This window comes from Pezoporus flaviventris, unplaced genomic scaffold (genome assembly GCF_033815535.1).
Source record: "Pezoporus flaviventris isolate CSIRO_AGI_PZ_B2104156 unplaced genomic scaffold, CSIRO_AGI_Pfla_v1 ptg000037l, whole genome shotgun sequence".
NCBI lineage: Eukaryota > Metazoa > Chordata > Aves > Psittaciformes > Psittacidae > Pezoporus > Pezoporus flaviventris.
The window spans coordinates 14818418-14837682 of NW_026892585.1; the positions used below are offsets into that span (position 1 = coordinate 14818418).

A 19265-nucleotide genomic window follows, 5' to 3' on the forward strand; every position below is an offset into this window, starting at 1 on the left:
CTTCTAAGAAAATATTTTTAAGGTATATTTCAACACTGTGAATCATTACTAAAGCTAATTCTCTAACTTTAACCTACTTGGAGAACTCTTTAACAGTATCACATGTGGGGGGAGGAAGATGTATCCGCTACAATCTATTGTAAGCCTTTCAGATATGGATGACATGACCTGAATCTTCAATGACCTTAAATGTCATTTAGTAATTTGTCATTTACTGAGTTAGGTTTTTCAAGAATTATTCCATACTAAAGTACTAATGTTACATTTTATTTAATTTTTATCAAAAGCCAAAGCAAAAGTTTTCATCACTACCCTTTTTTGGAAGGTGTGTGATATAAAACAACTTTGGAAAAAAGTTATTAGTATTCTTAATAAATTGACACTGTATTAAATAGTACCAAGTCTACTGTCTCTCAAATGTGTGGGTCAATCTAACCAAAGTTTCTGACATGGACATTTCAGGTGAGATCATCCTGAGTAGGTGATTTCTTTGCTCTGCTTAACAGCAACTTGTCCAACTGTGCCCTACTCCCACTTCTTTTCTCTTTTCGGAAAACATACACCAGTTTTGACTATAACCGACTTTATGAAGTTTACGACTCTGATACATTCCTTATGTAATGGAATCAAGATACATTAGCACCAGGGGGGACAACAAGCAAAGAATGCCTATTGGTAACATCAACCATTATGTTGTGCAAAAGGGGACAAAGCCAGTACTTCCAGAAGCCTTTCAGATATAAATGCTGAAATGCCTTTCCCACCAACATCACTTAAAACTATTAAAATATTACTGGTGTGAGGGTGATGGAGCAAAGCACTGCTAATGAAAAATAATTTGGAGAGAAGAAACATTTCTAGTCCAGCTGCCCCTCTGGCTGCTTTACAGGGTATTCTCTTCTGTATTCACTAAAAATAGGTTACTACCATAGCAACCCTTGCATCACCAACAAATTTTGACTGAAATACAGTGAAGCACACCAAGTATAGAAACATACATGTGCTCATATACACACATATGCATGCAAGCACAAAAGAGTATAATCTGCTGTTGTGTTTGTAGCAATTAAGTTTAGGATTTTTACCTTTTGGCAATTTAGGTCTTTAGCACATCAAAGAAAGTGCTGCCCTTCATTAAATAAAATTTTTTTAAAGTGATGTTTAAGATACTTTTTTTCAAATGACTCAAGAGCTCAACATTTGCAGTTCCTCAAGAGAATTAAAAGCAGGCAGGGCATTTTCTGCTCTTTCTAAACATTCTCAGAAGTCACATCATTATTTAAATCACGATAATATACAGCCACACACAAAAGACAATTTCATTTACCTTTATGTGCAATATGAAATAAGTCCTCTTGCATTTTAGTAAATTCTGATGATGTTTCAGAGCCATCGGAGTAATTTTTCTCCTCTACGAAATCTATTGTAGATAAGTTTGGATTGGAAGCATGCAGTCTCATAGGGGCAGAAAATACTGAAGGCACCTGTAAGGAGGACAGCCATTCATGATGGTTTTACAAACTATAAACGAAAGTTTGGTTGTACCCAGCTGCATTACATGTTGGAGGCACCAAAATGGAAAAACTGACAACTACCAATAGTCTTGGAAGTACATGGCATATGAAACCATAGATACGACTTTTCCCAAGATATTGTAATTGGAAATTCAGTGAAACTCCAAGAAACAAGCTCTTTGAGAGCTGTAGCATATGCTATATTATTTTTCCTCACTTATAAGTATCTAATCGCTTCATCTCTGGATGCAAATGTGTACAAATATACCTGGAGAAATTACAAAAATCTGTACTGATAAGCCCCAACCAACCAAACCAAAACCACAGCAAAACACCACCACAACCCCCCACATCGGAGGCAGGTTGAAAACATGAGTAAAAAACATGGCCAGTATCCTGAAAGTAACAGCGCAAATCCTATTGTGGATAGCAATAACAACATATTCATGTTTTGTCTGATATATTACCACTTAAAATGACGTAGCACAGGACACTACTTAGAAAGTAGTCATATTTCCTAAACTGGTCACACCCAGAAGTGATCAATAACTAAGATTTAGAGAAAGATGGGCACTGACTGAGTCTACCTGTAACATTCCTTTAGGCTCTTTCCCAACAACTCTGGATCGCCACCTCCTGTGTGTCCTTTTTTCCTTCTTTGGGCTTTCAAAAGGTCCAACCTTTTAACACACAGGACAAAAATAATACAGATTGCCATAAAATCAGCAGAGCTAAGAATACTCTGATCCATTAGTATTTGGGTTGATGTTCGGAATTGCAAGGGAAAACTTTTTTTGGTTTTGTTTTTTAAACAACAAACCTGCATAGCATTTATAGCAGGCGCTGAGTATGTCCTGTGAAGAACATCCATGCTCTGTAACAGCTGGTTCATTTCCAGTAAGTATGTGTGACAGTTGGAGAGCTCTGTTTTGAACAAGAGAATATTTTCAGTTGCCCTAAAGTAACAGACACGGGGAAAGTTTTTTTCTTTGTAGGTTAATTTTGATTGTAACTAGGTTAAGTTATTCATTGACTAAAAGCTCATTCTTAGACAACTGGCTAAAACACTTGTATTCTACCTTCAAGTTCAGTATATTTAAATGCATCTATATGGTGTGTATAATGACCATGATACTTTGTCCCAGTTGGTTGCAGAAAAATGTGAATAATGTGATAATTACTGCAGTTTGGGACCAGTCAGAGCTCCTCATGGTGAGGATAACAATGCCATAAGCATCAAGACTGAACTGTACATTCAGATCCTAGATGAGGCACCCCTGTATTAGAGCTGAAGCTCACTGGTAGTTAGAACTAAGTGTCACACAGTGTCTGTCACACAGACACTACCAACATGAGAAAGATCTTCATGCTCTTAGGAAAGCATGAAAGCAGAAGGTGACTTTCAAGTACAAAGATTTAGTGCTTTGTCAATTTTTTTGGATGCTTCTTTTTTTTGAATACACTGCTTAAGAAAGTTCAAATCTTACTACTGAAGGTGATGCTTGTATATAAAAGGAAATGTACTAAAATATATTGGTTCATTGAAGAGGTGCCCACAATCGATACCCCCACATTCAGATTCACTAGTCCTTCTGAAGATGAGTAGCTAGTTAACCAACAACCACCCCTTTCCTCCCACCAGCTTCATAAAAAACTCTAATGACCACTTAATGGTGTAGTACTCTCATTGTCAAGAGAAACTAGGGGAAATCTTAGGCTACTTTCAATTTTCTTCAAATATCATTACCTCTGGAGCATTTGTCCATGTCTTCAGAAGACTGTAGCCAAGACGAAATCCTGGACTCATTACTTGAAAAGGAAAATGACAAGTTACCTCCGGCTGACAATGAATTCTGTTTGGTCAAGCTGCCTGCCTGTTCCAAAGAACAAATGAATTATTAAAACGCAGTATTTTAATGTTATATGCATAGATTTCAACAACCAACAGTGGAAGACCGTGATCAGGGCTGAAGGAATCAACAACATGGAGGCAAAAAAGTGTATGAGCTAGACTAGGTGTGCAGTTGTTGAGCATAATGTCAGGATATCTAACGTAACTGCTGTCCACAAGCAGTAAAGGAACCGTAATTTTCAGAAAGCCAGATTTTGAGGAAAGGCAAAGTTCTGCATGAGTTAAGTCAACTTAATACAGTTAAAGCACCATATCTGAACAGGACCAGTTGGACATTCTGTTCCTACTCCAAGCTCCCCAAAGAAGCCCCCAAAGTAACTTAAATGTAACATACATATTTGTTGAAGCTGTTTTTCCGTGAAGAAACAAGATCTAACAGATATTATTTTAAAATATCACTCCCTCAAGGTTGTATGACTTTAGCATGGATTTGGCTTGACAGGCCTTAATACATGTGTGACCATACACCTCATCCCAGTAAATACTACCTTTTTACAATATCTCAGTAATCATTTTCAAACTTATCCACACAGAATCAAATAAAATGCGCTGTCCACATGATGTCATTCAGTCCTGTGTCAATTTATATAGTCAGCATGCAAGAGTAGTAAGCAGCAATAAGCATATTTATTTTTAAACTATTTTTAAACTAATGTGTAAATTAGCTTTTCATTGCTACATAAAGCTGTATGAGCTTTAGTCATCTATATATGTATTCTCAAGTAGTAACCCTAGTGCCTTCTAAAGCACAAGTAAGCTGAATTTAAAGATGAGCAATTGTACTGGCATTTTGTGAAAAAATCCCATGTTTCTCTCTTCAGAAATCTATCCCATATAGCCAACTTCTCCAGTACTCATATACATGAGGGGGATGAGCAGGAAGGAAGAAGGAAGTAGGCTTTGCCAAGAAACAGGCAGGAGAGTGTGTGTAGCTCCAGTTAGCATAGTTTTGCTTTTGATCAGCAAGGCTAAGCTTTAGAATCCAAGAATCCCACATGTACATATGTGGATACATACACCTACCTGCCAACAGCAATAAAAACCAGATGTGAAAACTGATCAGATGTTTCTAAAAGCAAATAAAATGCAATGCCAAATTCACTCTACGTATTTTTCTTAAAATAACCTAACTGCTGGATTGATGCAACTAACATCAAGCTAGGCTGGTGTAAATTGGCAAACTTCCATTTAGCTTCAGCAGAGCTAAGGTGATTAACTGCAGCTTAAGAACTATCCCCTTCTATTTTTCACATGAAAATAAGTAAGGCTTCTTTGCAGTGCAAATCTGGGTTAATAAATTAGAAGTGAATTTCATACCAAAGAAGAAATGGTTTGTTTCCTGACATTGAGCACAGATTTTAGACATGGATCACATGGATTCTTTATTTTTATTTAGTTCCTTTTCCTTTTTTTTTTTTTTCATTTTCTGGAGAGCACAGGCATAGATATATCACGGATTTTGCAAAGTTTCACTTTTGCCCTCAATATTCTTCTCCCCTTCTATCCCTGCTGTCTTTTGGGAGAAAAGGACTGAAAGGTCACAGGCGATTTACCATTTCCTTCCGGGGACAGCCTCAGGAGAGAGCAGGCTGTCAGAGGCACAGAGGTGCTGGCACCACAGAAAGCACGCAGACAGCCCTTTGCAGAATAGCCCCATTACCTCAGGGTGAGTCGCTGTTCTTTCAGCTGCCCACTCAAACAGATCCCTTCCCTCTCGAGCAATAGCCAAAAGCTTTTCAGGCACGTTTGTGTTTGGTAAAACTTATGGACAGTTACAGGATAACACTACCAAAGTTACAAACTTTGGAAGTGAAGCCCACTGAAGCCCACTCAGATCATTCAGCAATATACTCAGGGAAAAGGAAACCTTAAGATAAGTGGATAACAAAGAGGCAATTGCTTCGGAGCCACTCCGGAGCTGACAGAAACAGTCATTACAGTTGTAGTAACACAGTATCGCTAAAGAAAACACCATTATTCTCAAAAGAGATCACTGAATCTAAACTGGAGCAGAAGAGCTTCTTTGGGTGAATGTCAATGTCCAGACTCCTGAAGGCACAGAAGCTGTATTCAGGCACAGATCTCTTTCACTCTTCCACAAGACTGCATCAGAGAGGTCAGTTTTGGACTGAGCCTTTGTCAGGTCATTCGTGAATCTTAGTCACAGACTCTACCTGAAGAGTACTTTGTCAGCCAGACCCATCTAGATCCCATACCCACCTACAACATGGTCCTTGGATTGGTCTGAATAATGCTTTTACCTCAGTGAAAAAATATTAAAAGTGGCCACATGTGATGGCTCCTGGATAATTCCTATATACCACTCAGTAGTCAGATTCATTAATGCAGAAAGAGATGTTTCAGTAGCCAAAGGATAAATGAAAAAAGGAGAAAAAGTAAATCAGCTGAATGCTCTTCTGTGACCCAGAGTAACAGTCACCAGCACATATCGGACAAACACTGAATGATGTCAAAAATTATGAGAATTCTAACTCAACATGCAGTTTTAAAAGTCATCACGAAAATACAATTTGCTGTGTTAAACAATGAGAGAATATTATAAGATCTGACAGCACCACAGAGAAAATGGCTTGGGAATAAATCAATAAATATTTTGCTCTTGTCATTTCAGATCATAACTTAAACCCCACCACAAACCTTCATTATGCTCTTTACTTAATAAATATGAATCAGCCAACTTTAATCCCTGATGAAAGGTCTTTATTTATAAATCACAACTATTACCTTTCTACCTGGGGTAGAATCACAGAAACCAGGGACAGAGTCCGTAGTAGTAGACACAGGGAAGAAGAGATTATTGACATCATGAGGAAACATGGAGATTTCGTTCTGACGGTACATCCTGTGATGACGAAGTTTTGCTACCCATTCATCAAACAGCTCCTGAGATTTCACCTACACAAAAATACAGGGTTTACAGCATTCACATGCAAAATCACTAACAAAGAAACTAAGGTATTTTGTACTCATTAGACAGCTGCCCTGGCTGACCTTTACTGAATATCAGAAAAGTTTTTCTAATGATACTTCTACTAAAATGCATACTTATGTGCTTAATCATGACAGAAAATTAATCACAGGATAAAGTCAACAAAATGAGAAACTTGAGTTGGTATAGTTACGACTTCCAATGCAGAACACAACACTTAGCAACTCGTAGATGGAAAAAAAACCAATATAAATTAAAAAAGAAAACATTTGTCATTTCTTAATTGCCATTTTTAAGGTTTAGTCAAGGTTTACCTAACTACAAGTAGAAATTTGATTTTGGTGATGTATTTTAAAACTATTTATTTCACAAGGATAGATAAAGCTGCATACTTGGCAGTGAAAAATGCTTCCTATAGATAAGACAAAGAGCAAGATAAAAGTACTGTAAAAAAAAAGCATTTGTGCAACAAGTGCTTTTGCCGAAAAAAGTGCTGGGTGAAAAGAGTGCTGCCAAATATGAGGCATCTTCAAAGTTTCTATTCAGAACAGGGTTACTGACTCTGGAACAGTACAGTAAGGCCTCTCATGTTACAAAGTAGTGTAAATTAGCCTGCTGAGACTAAAAAGTGGGTTTTTTAATTTAACTAACAGACCTCCACTATATACAGCTAATGAGCTAATGTTGCCATTTTGGGAGGAAGGTTATAACAATCATGAAGATCTACCTTCAGATGGTATATCTGCTCTTCTGTATCCAAATCTATACATTTTGTTGATTTCTTTACAGACATGACAGAAAGTCCAACATCAATACAGCCATGAAGCTTCCCTCTCTCTATCTGCAAAAAAAGTAAGAAGAATACAGTCACTCCAGAATGAAGCAAAAAGACAGATATTACCTGCTGAAACTGTCATTTTCCCCCCTTCGGCCTACTGTTTAGAACTGCTGAAACTCTATTTCCTATTGCCATCAATATGGAATTACTGTTATTTCGGATAAAACAGTGATTTTACTTTATAACAGCCTTAAAAGGTTAGGATCACTTACATCAGCTTGGCATTTAGAATACTTCAAAATCCCTCTGTCCAAAAAGAAGTATCTCTGTAAACAGAAATGCAGGGAATTAAAACCAACTAATCAAGACACCCTAAAAAACACTGAACAAAAACCCATCACACCTTCAACAGCCCCCCACCCCCCCATTTCTTTGGAGAACACTTTCTCTGCTCTTCAGTAATCCTTTTGCCACAAAACCATACCAAGTAAGTCCCACTCTCACGGCATCAGGCTTACAGATACACATTCCTTTCCTACCTTGTGCCAGCCCTTCAAAGGCCATTTCCTCTTTTTCAGCAAGCAGCCCTCCTGCTTCTGTGGCTCCTGGGTATAATTCATTCCTCCCCGGAGCCCTTCTACAATCTCCCAGCTGTCCTGCTTAAACAGAAAATCCAGATGTAGATCGTATTTCTTCCAAAGAACAGAATTGTTAAGAGAGATTCAAGAGGAAAAAGGCCATAAATAAAATTAAAACAAAATAAATTATGCTGAAATCTAACCTTAGATTTCTCTTTATACTTTTTTATGTATCTTCCCAGAGACAAGATTCTTTTCCTTTGATAGAAATGACACAAACCAAACTAAACACTGTTTATATGGCACCATGCTTCACTGAATGTATGTGCTTACCAGAATTTTGTATGTATATTTTTCTATACACACAGTGTATAGCCACAGCCTAGTTACCATTTAGCATAAAAACCATTCTGCAAACAGCCTATGCAAAAAGGACATGTTTTGTAAGTTATGAAGCAGAAATAAGAGACGCTGGAAGTTAAGACCTTTTCTACAAAACTCCTTAGTCTATATTCATCAGCTCAAGGTTTTGTGTTTGGTGTGAATTGCAGCCTCCCTAAAGTAAAAATAATTACATTAAATAAAAACATATAAAAAAACCTAGGGAAGTAACTCAAGTACTTATAAGGACATGACATAAAGGAAGAGTACAAGAAAAATAAAAACCACCCTGCATCAGATACACCTCTAATTAATCTCTCTTTTTGCCATGAGGAGCTCTTAAATGAAAGACCCTGCAGCAACATAACAGAGAAGAGAATGAATGTCATAGTATTTTTACAGTTCTTATTTATGGAAGGACTGCTAATGATAATGTGACCTGAGTTTCAAGAATTCTGATCAGAGATCTCATGAATTATTTATTGCTAGCTACCATAGGATTTAACAAATCTACAACTGTGGACAACGGACAGGAAATGTCATGTGCCAGAACCATCGTATATTTGAAAAAGACAGAATACTTTAACATACAGCATTTAATGACAAAAAAGGAGAAGTATGAAACATTTTTGGGAAAACAAAACTATACCAGGTAGGTACTTGTTGTCCTCTCTGCAAGATACATAGGGAACTATTCTCAAAACGAAATTGCCTGACAGAAAACCCTTCAAACAAAAATGAAACAAGAACCAGCAAGAGCGCTAGTTGTGCTCATTTATCCATCTCCAGAGTCCTTAACATTCATCCCTAGAAACCTAGAAAAAATTACATCAGGTGATATGCTCATTACATTAACAAGGCATAAAGGCAAACCATCTTCAAAAATACATTCATTAAACAGCTTAAAGAATGTGACCTCTTATTTCACCACATTACTGGTGGCACTCCACTATTTAATTATTCTTTTCCCTTGCACTGCACTTTATAGAACAAACTAGAAAGCTGCTCTGCTTCCCAGGCTTGAGTTCACCACACACCACCAGTGGAAATGTGGGGCTAAGCAGCTCCTATCACTCAACATCCTACACACCACCCAGTGATGTTCTACTACCTGAAGGTAAGTCAACTCTGTGGTTGTCCTAACTGAAATTGTTATCACAACACACAAATTCTGCCCCTACAAGCATGGGTTTTATCCTTCTCGGTTTTGTAACTCCCTCAAGTTTGAGAGAGATTTTCACAGCTACTCAGATACCCTTATTTCTAACCAACATTACTGAAATCATATTTTTCCTGTTGAAAATCAGAAGCCACACTCCATATTCTTTATGTAAATATTAGACCACTAAATAGTTTCTGCAGTGGTCTTCTATTTCTTTTCCCTGTTAAATACTATTTACTAACCCTTACATAATCACAAGGGCTGAGACTGTTATTATGACAGAGAGCCTCTTTAAACATAATGAAATAAACTATAATGCTACAATTTACATTAACTTTAGTAATAGCTGAGCTTACTCCTGCTTAACTGTCCCCATGTGGATAAAAGCTCATCTCTTCAGAAAACATGATCTATTAAATGAGCCAATATAAAAAGTAATCTTGACATTAGATGACTTCAAATTATGGACTTGGATAAAGTTAAACATTCTAAAAAGCAAGAAACCTGATGGAACTAGTGAGAGAGAATTCTCATCAAGAACTAACAGGAGTACCTACAAGATTAAGAAAAATGTTGCATTTATGTTTTTATTCCTTTTTTTTAAATTAGCCAGAAGAGTTTAAAAGCTGTTTTGCCTGATGACCAAGCAAGCTATTTCCCTTGGCTTCACCAAAATATATTAAACTGCAGTACCCAAACACATAACTTTTCCACTGAGAACTAATCTAAGTCAAGAATAGTGAACAAGAGATACTTTTCCATATTCTAATATTATATCTAATGAAACAACTTTCTTAAACTTCATATCAAGTTCTCAAAATATTTTTGTTAAGCTTAAACACAGTATATGGTTGATAGAGTGGTCTGCTTGCTGGAGACAAGCAGAAATTTGACCACAATCAAATCAAACACAAGAATCCAGATTCATCTTTCTTTAAGAACGAGTTAGAAAGAAAGGGACTCCTGAAGTGAGACAGACCATGCTGCATTGTGCATATGAGGTGAAGAGAAAGGAAGCAGCTGAGAAACAGCTCAACCAATTACATCTACCTGGAATATACATGGTGTCAATAGTTTTAGTCAGACTTTAAAATAAGGAGCATATCCTGGCCTGCATTGCAACTCCACTTTTGTCTGGGCTTCCCTTGCAGTCGAGACACAAGGTGTGTCCCACGTTTCTGCAGGAAACCCACATTTCTCACTGTTCTTCAGGTCAGTGAGGTGGCCAAGAATGTGCCTTCACAACTAAAAAGTGTGAAAACAGGAAGGAAAGCTAAAGTGGTAGCACTTCTTCCCATCAAGCAGGCCCAATGGCCTGCTAAATCTCAGGTGGTGAATGCAAGTCTCCTACTCACGCTTCAATTGCAAGCTTTATGTAAAGGCAGCTTTGTTGAATTAAAAGCATATCCTTCTAAAAGCACAAAATTATTTAATAACTATATTACCCAAGGGAGGGCAAGGAATAGCTCAGAGGATAAACAGCTGCAAGATGCAACACTGTGTTAACAGCATCTGGTCCTCTTCTATGTATGTCTGTCCAGAAGAGCCCAGCCTTTTCCACCTGAACCCCCAAACTCCACATTTTTCGAAACACTGCTGCTGTGACTGCTTTTGGGTATGTCCACTCTTCACCCAGACCCTACAGGGTATTGGATCAGTATTTTGTTTTGCAACAGATCTGACACCTCATTTAATGAGAAATAAGCATCAGTTGGCTACTGCTGGGAGCAGCTGCAGAAGTGAAAGAAAAGTGTTTACTCTCTAAAATTAAGGCAAATGAATGAGGCTGATCGGTTATCACCTATTCTTATCTGTTTGAAATAACAGAAGAACAAATTTAGCTGGTGAATGAAGTTGCTAAGCCAATGTCCATTATATTTGAAAAATCATGGCAGTCAGGTGAAGCTCCCGATGACTGGAAAAAGGGAAACATAACCCCCATTTTCAAGAAGGGGAAAATGGATGACCCAGCAAATGACAGACCAGCCAGTCTCACCTCTGTGCCTGGCAAAATCTTGGAGCAGATTCTCCTGGAAGGCATGCTAAGGCACATGAAAAACAAGGTGCTTGGTGACAGCCAGCATGGCTTCACTAAGGGGAAATCCTGCCTGACCAATTTGGTGGCCTTCTATGATGGGGCTACAGAACTGATGGACAGAGGTAGAGCAGCTGATATCATCTACCTGGACTTGTGTAAAGCATTCAGCACTGTCTCCTTGTCTCTAAATTGGAGAGACATCAGTTTGATATGTGGACCACTTGGTGGGTAAAGAGCTGGCTGGATGGCTGCATGCAAAGAGTTGTGGTCCAATGGCTCAATGTCCAGCTTGAGACCAGTAACGAGTGGCGTCCCTCAGGGATCGGTGTTGGGATCAATCCTGTTCAACATCTTTGTTGGTGACATGGACAGTGGGATTGAGCGTGCCCTCGGCAAGTTTGCCAGTGACACCAAGCTGTGTGGTTCGGTTGATACCCTGGAGGGAAGGGCTGCCATCCAGAGGGACCTCAACATGCTTGTGAAGTGGTCTGTGACAAGTGCAAGGTCCTACACCTGGGCCAGAGCAATCCCAGGCACAGCTACAGGTTGGGCAGAGAAGAGGAGAAGGTACCTGGGGGTGTTGGTCGATGAGAAAATGAAAATGAGCCAGCTTCATTGTGCGCTCGCATCCCAGAAAGCCAACCGTATCCTGGGCTGCATCAAAAGGACCGTGATCAGCAGGTAGAAGGAGGTGATCCTGCCCCTCTACTCTGCTCTCGTGAGACCTCACTTGGAGCATTGTGTGCAGTTCTGGTGTCCTCAACATAAAAAGGACATGGAACTGTTGGAACAAGTCCAGAGGAGGCCACGAGGCTGATCAGGGGACTGGAGCACCTCCCATATGAAGACAGGCTGAGAAAGTTGGGGCTGTTCAGTCTGGAGAAGAGAAGGCTGTGTGGAGACCTCACAGCAGCCCTCCAGTATCTGAAGGGGGCTATAAGGATGCTGGGGAGGGACTTTCACTAGGGACTGTAGTGACAGGACAAGGGATAACGTGTTAAAACTTAAATAGGGGAAGTTAGATTGGATATAAGGAAGAAGTTCTTTACTGTAAGGGTGGTGGGGCACTGGAATGGGTTGACCAAGGAAGTTGTGAATGCTCCATCCCTTGGCGGTGTTCAAGGCCAGGCTGGACAGAGCCTTGGGTGACATGGTTTAGTGTGAGGTGTCCCTGCCCATGGCAGGGGGGTTGGAACTAGATGACCTTAAGGTCCTTTCCAACCCTAACGATTCTATGATTCTATGAAATTGGAGATCGAGGATTTCCTGAAAGCTACTGAAAGCATTCAGATTATTGTCGATTCTGCTGATTCCTATCCCACAACAGGGAACTGAAAAAGACACCCCAAACTACAGTGCTAAACTAAAAAAAAACTCAAACAACCACCACCCCAAAAAACCCTCCAGAACTCCCAGCTGAATGGCATTAACACAGAATTCTGATGTCCTGATTGGTCATGTTTGAACGCTACAACCCTAGAAAATATCCTGTATCATTATGGGCCAGTATCTGCCCAAGACGATCAACACTGCATTTGCTGCCCAGGCAAAAATTTCACTCAAGCCCAAGGGATGAGCACACACTTCTTAACTTTTCTCAGGTCCAAAGTTGTTCATTTCAGATCAGCACCGGAAAAAAATCACCCTGTAGTTGCTAATTGACTTATACCTCCTCTTGCTGAATTAAAAAGACCCATACACTTTGGTCATCAGAGATAAGCCTGTCATTATGTAACTGTAGTAATTTTCTTTGTTTAATAATACAAAAGCCTCTTCATTTTCTGCATTATTCTATACTGTATAGCTCCTCAAGGTGGATTATTTCAAAAGAAAGAATGAAGTAATGAGCTTGAATGGCTCTCAGACCAAAGCTTGCTGTTGCAACTCCCTGAACGAAACAGATGACAGTGCCAGATTTTCTTCCAGTGTAAAATGCAGTCAGTTGTACAGAATATTTTAAAGTGCCAAGAATAGAAACCTGCTTTGTGGAGGGTAAGGGCTGGCATCAGCTGCAACTAAAGCATTTGTTACAGTTCATAAAATGGGCAGAAATGATTTAATTTTCTTTTTTAGAACATCAGTTTTTTTAAGCGGCGCTCCAGACATAAACCTTTTCCCTACTGAATCTATTTTAAGAGTTACTTAACATATTAGACTTAAAAATAACTGCCACCATCTTTTGATCACAGGTCAATTTAGATGTAAAGATCAACACCAGCTTTCCTTCCTTCCTCACAAAATACAGTTTGAGCTATGGCTTCATGCAACAGATCCCTGTCCATGACTGAAGGAGGGACAGAGAAGAGCAGGGAGGTGGGAAGTGGCAGTAGCCTCTAACCTGCTATGGGGCTTCAAGGTGAATTTAGTGGAACAGGATTAACTGTTAACCTTTTCAGTTCACAGTGCAAATGTATCTGGCAGAATGGGGGCACCAAGTGTAGCAAAAGAAGGAGAACACCCACCCCCACCCCCCCCTCCAAGTCCTGCAATCCTGCTGAAGTCAACTCTTTTCTAACACATTCTCCTATCTTCTGCACGGAACTGAATTTTAGCAGACACAGCAGCCTTACACTACTGTGGTTCCACGTGCAAACTCAGGTCGCTTACTATATAGAGCTAGTTCGTATCAGCAGCAGCCTGTGCCTCAGAAATCTGAGAGGCTTAACATGCAGATCCCACTATTCTGGGGACAACCAACCCCACCCCACTCCCAGAATCTCCCAGTCTTCCCTCTGCATTTTTCAGAATGCCTTTCTTCTTAATCAGATTAAAAGAATTTCTGTGTCAGACCAGTAGCACAGAGAAAAGCACCCATAACGCAGATCTGTCATTAAGCTGCAGTGAGCCTAGCCCTGAAGGTCGCCAAGAGAGGTGCAAGTGTTTGAAAGAGGAGCAAGAATTTCTCCATGGAGCTGGAAGATGAAGCAAAGAGTATCAAAATCACAGCACATCACTCTTAATCTGCACATCATAAGGCAAAATTATTTAAACTTTCATGATATTATTAATAAAGTACCAATAACAATGCCATATTGTACTCTTCTACGGACTTTGACGGAAGGGGAAGCTCCTGGAGGCCTATATTGCACGTGTGGTACTTTCTGGATTAGGGGATTTTTAACAGTTTTAGGAAACGGCAGATTGTTGCTGTTTTCTTAATAGAACACCTGAAGTGCTGTCATTTCAACTAACACACAGATGAAAAGGGCAAATTAAATAACTCTCAGACATTACTATCACTCAGCCTTGTCAGCCCTGCATAGGCGGGTATTAGTTGGGACAGACCGTGAAGCTCCAATTTACCAATAAAGAGGCTGAGTGAGAAAAGAAGTAGTTAATGATATAAACAAAACTACTTCATCAGCTGTGACAAGAAATTATCTGTGGGAAGGGGGGAGCAAAGAGACAGGACATAAGAAAGTTGTAACACCCTCACTGCCCAGACTAACAATTTAGATTTTATAATACACCTTATACTATATGATTTACACTACACTACTATATGATTACTACACTAGAGAGGGTCTATCTAGAAAGGTAAAAATCTTTATCATCTGCAAGACCAGAGCCTTTTAGAGAACAGCAACAGGGAGATTTCCATTCCTCACCCAAAGCACTCCTGTGTCCAGGCCAATAAGTATTGCAGAGTACTGGCTCTGCTACACCTAAATGTCCATCTTTCCACATGCAGCACAGAGGAGTATATCTAGGATCAAAATGGAGTTACTTATCACAATGTTCCATATTATCACTTCAATATATCTTGGGAAACAACCTACTTTATACCTTCATTTAGCCTGACCTGACAGGTGTATGAGGCAATCTGCCATCTGCCTGACTACAACGAATAAGGACGGATGCATCAGGAATACAAACAAACCACCAGGTTGCATCTCTCACCTTGGACAGGTACACCTTGCATTTTTGTAAAAGGATCAAAGACTGAAAAATTGGGGATTGACAAGATGACATTAAACCCTCCTAAGTTATTTCTTCTGTCCAAAGAGAGCAGGTGAAAACAGAATGGATAAGAAATGGGACCCACTAATAATAGTATATATAATAGAAACTGCTTCTGCATATGTATTGTAGCTTATACAGGCTGTGTAATACACCAATGGGTTTAGTCATGCTCATGTAAATCTTACTATTTAAATACTACATGATAAACACTTGACAGACAGGAACTGTTGAAACAGACAATATGAAACGTTTTAAATTACACTTTTCAAAGGTACTCTCATACCGAGGACATAAAAAATTAATGTTTCAGGAAAACAAAAAAGGCACCCTGACAGCAAGGATTTTTTTGCTTGGTATCCTGGAAATGCACAGCATTTCTTACAGGCACAGCACTTCAAAATGCATCACTTGTTCAGATTTGTCTGCCTCGCCAATTGCACGTACAGTCACAAGTCCCTGAAAAGCAAGTGCTATTTCAAAACACAGCTGAGGTCTCCAAAGCTTTCTGGGGTTTGGGATGCTCAATTTCAATTAAAATTTTGACCTGTGCAGGTTCAAGAGCTCCACTAAGCCAGCATTGGTACAAATCAAAGTTTACCTTGAGCATAGTGCTCATGATTTTGCAAGCATGGATTGAGCATTTTTAAGCTTAATTCTCAGCATGGCTGCAGTTCAACATTTCTTGCCCACAAACAAAAGCTGTCTTCAGCAGCCTCACTCTTCAGGTGCAAACACTCATAGACATGTCTTTTAAAACTATAATGGTTAAAGAATAGCATCACCTCTGCAAAAACAGAGGTGATGCTATTCAGGTGCAAACACTCATAGACATGTCTTTTAAAACTATAACGGTTAAAGAACAGCATCACCTCTGCAAACAACAGAGCATCCTTTGCATTAGGCATTCAGATGAATCATGTGACACACACTTGTTTTCAAAAGTATAGTTTTACAACAACCATCACACACAAACATACACAAACACCTTTTTGTTCTCAAAACTCTGGTAAGTTTCAGAAAAATGTGTTTTCACACGTGCATGTACCCCTTTCCCTAGAAACTTGAAATAAGAAGAGCAATTACACAATGACACAAAAGTGGTATCTTACAGGGAAGATACAGAATTCCAGCATCTGAGACCTATGGCAGCAATATTTCACTATAAAGACACCACAAATACAACATGATAGAAATTCACATTCACTGCTAGCATTTCAGTTTTACAAATGCCTGCTATTCAATAATGTGTGTTTACTGCATATGACTCAAAATAAGAAGAAATAAGAAAAAAAGAGTAAGGAAAACAAAGAAGTGATAACATAAGATAAGCAAGCAACAGAAAAACAGAGTTTAAGAGATCTACTGATATTGAAGAGCAAAAGTAACAGCTAATCTTAGTAATGTTTTCAGTTTGGTTAAGAAGGTTTGCATTACCTGTCGACTTCCCTGCTTGGAGGAGCAGCTGCTAGTACTTCTTGAAGGAGACAACATTTTCTGGGATGCACCAAAGTTTTTTTCCTCACTCATGATCCAATGCTATTTGTTTCGCATAAGCTCACTTAGAACACCATTAAAAGGTAATTTAGAAAACGTGTTGGAAGACTCCTGAGAGCAATGCAGAACTCATCCTTTACCCAAACGCAGTCCTGCAGCATGATCTGCATCCCATGGAAATTCCTAAAAAGAAGAGAAAACCAAAAAGCCAAGTTATTAGATGTTGTCTCTTACTGCCAGCCTGTAGCATGAATCATAAATAAAGCCTTTGGTAACACAAGCTGGCCGCATTACTGCACATTATTATAAATTATTCCAACAATCACTTTCAGATAGATTTCCAAGTCTCAAACAGGAACAACAAGTTTTGAATACGAAGTGTACGCTTTGGTTGTCACTGTTTATTCAGAAGATAAAGTACAGTATAAAGGATCTTTTTAAGGATTTAAATTCATTAAACATTCATAGAGTATAAATGTATCTATCTAAAATGAACCAAAACAGTCTCAAAATGAGAAGAAATCATTAATAAAATGTCTCACAAGGACGATGACACCGTTTTTCCCTGTTCCTTGATAATTTAAATAAGCAAGCATGGCTTCAGGTTGCAAAGAAAAAATAAATAAATAAATCTCTTTCTATAACAGAGCAATACATTAAAGCAGTGAGCATGGAAACTCAGCTGCTCAGAGCTGTTCATGACCACTCTCACCTGGAATCAGAAAGTTGTAATCATTGTCACATCAGTTGTATCAGTCAGTGACTGGAAGAATAACCACCAGCCTGTTTAATAACACTGTTGCTTGCAGCATATGCAAATAAAAGCCATGCCAGAAACTCGCACTAAGGGATTTCCAGTGTGGGCCAGAGTTGTCATGGTAACTGCATATGGTTTTTAAAACCAAACAGAGGACATGACAAAAGGGTGATGCTTTCCAAAACTTGGGGTGGTGGAGAAACTTTTATAAATTTTGTATCATTTCAGGGTTTATTGTCTTGGGTGAGTGTCCTGGGTTCAGCAGTAGCAGTCATTTTTCCCCTTCTTGGTAGCTGGTGCAGTGCAGTGTTTTGACTTTCAGCTTGGGAACAGAGCTGATAGCGATGTTTTGGTTTGGCCAAGGACTTTGTGAGCCTCATGCTCTGCCAGGGAGGAGGGGAAGCTGTGAGGAAGCAGAGACAGGACACCTGACCCAAACTGACCAAAGAGCTATTCCATACGACAGCACGTCATGCCCAGGATGTAACTGGGAGTTAGCCGGAAAGGCTGGGAGACTGCAGGGTTGGAGGAGGTATAGGTCGGTGCTTGGTCGGGCTGAGGGGGGCAAGTTATCGGTCGGCTGGTGCTGAGGTGTTGTATTCTCTTCCCTTGTTATTTCCTTTATCATTATTATTATTGGTGGTAGCAGTAGTGATTTGTGTTATACCTTAGTTACTAAACAGTTCTTATCTCAACCCGTGGGAGTTGCATTCTTTTCGATTCTCCTCTCCGTCCCTCCGGGAGCAGGGGGAGGGCAAGAAAGGGGGGGGAAGTGAGTGAACGAGTTACCTGACTGGGTTTAAACCACGACAGTTCGGAATTTACACGTTAGGAAGAGTGCAAGAGCCACCACACTGAGGAAGGCAGAGATGTTTCCACGAAGAGAAATTTCATTGCTGAGACAGGAAGGCATTACTTCACAATCTCCTCATGCTGCCAGCAGTCCTGAACTAGGATCACGGCACTGAAGTTTGCCATGCTTTTTTTTTAAGAGTCTTAAAAACCTATTCTGAGAGAAGCAGCAGCATTTTCAGCTCCCTAGTGAAGCACTTCACATGTTTTAAGAATTCAATTCCCGTTAAAAAAAGGAAAACAAAAACCAAAAGACCAGACAAAACCCCACAAATAAAACCAGGTGCTATATTTAAGATGAAGACAGCACTATGCTGCAGAAAACTTCTCTGCTGTAGTCTGAAGCAACCAACTGCCAGAGACCTTTTCCAATCTGCAGTGCCCCTTTGACAGTACAGTTTTCTGTAACATTTCAACCAACATGCCCTCTTTTCACCTGAAACAACGTCACTCTTCGTGGCATTGACCTTACCTAGTTAGAAATACTCAATTACCTCCAGACAGAAATCTATTAGCAACAGTAATGAATCAGCCCCAGTCGCCAAAGGTCAGGTGAGAAAGCGAGCTCTGATGGGACTCTCCCTTGTGTGAATCAGCCTGGCAACTACTTCCAGGAACCATCTGACAGGTACAAAGCCAAGGAGCACAAGCAAGAGCCAAAGAAAACCTGAACACCAAAGTGATGTGAAAGCAAGGCCTGAACTGGGCCTAACATAAGGGTTTTACACTGAAATTACTACTGAGATTAGGAATAGTACATTTTGCAGAAGGCATAGTCCCTTTCTATCCATAAAATGAATTTGTGTGGCATGTCATTAAGAACTAGCACTTTTAATAGGTTTAAGATTTATCACACTTCATGCAGGTTTTTGACTGGAGTAAGTAT

General features: G+C 39.5%; 1 protein-coding gene across 4 annotated transcripts in view; it reads right to left on the reverse strand.

Annotated features, from left to right (window-relative positions):
- OSBPL3 (oxysterol binding protein like 3) overlaps nucleotides 1-19265 on the reverse strand; it is a 97182-nt gene that overhangs the window by 22824 nt on the left and 55093 nt on the right. For all 4 annotated transcript variants that reach the window (XM_061464797.1, XM_061464798.1, XM_061464796.1 and 1 more), the window contains 9 exons: nucleotides 16711-16953; nucleotides 7694-7810; nucleotides 7427-7480; nucleotides 7104-7217; nucleotides 6172-6342; nucleotides 3262-3388; nucleotides 2335-2438; nucleotides 2102-2194; nucleotides 1328-1484 (listed from right to left, as the gene is read on the reverse strand). In XM_061464797.1, the coding sequence (XP_061320781.1) occupies nucleotides 1328-1484; nucleotides 2102-2194; nucleotides 2335-2438; nucleotides 3262-3388; nucleotides 6172-6342; nucleotides 7104-7217; nucleotides 7427-7480; nucleotides 7694-7810; nucleotides 16711-16803 (1030 nt within the window). In that variant the 5' untranslated portion in view covers nucleotides 16804-16953. The remainder of the gene's footprint in view (nucleotides 1-1327; nucleotides 1485-2101; nucleotides 2195-2334; nucleotides 2439-3261; nucleotides 3389-6171; nucleotides 6343-7103; nucleotides 7218-7426; nucleotides 7481-7693; nucleotides 7811-16710; nucleotides 16954-19265) is intronic.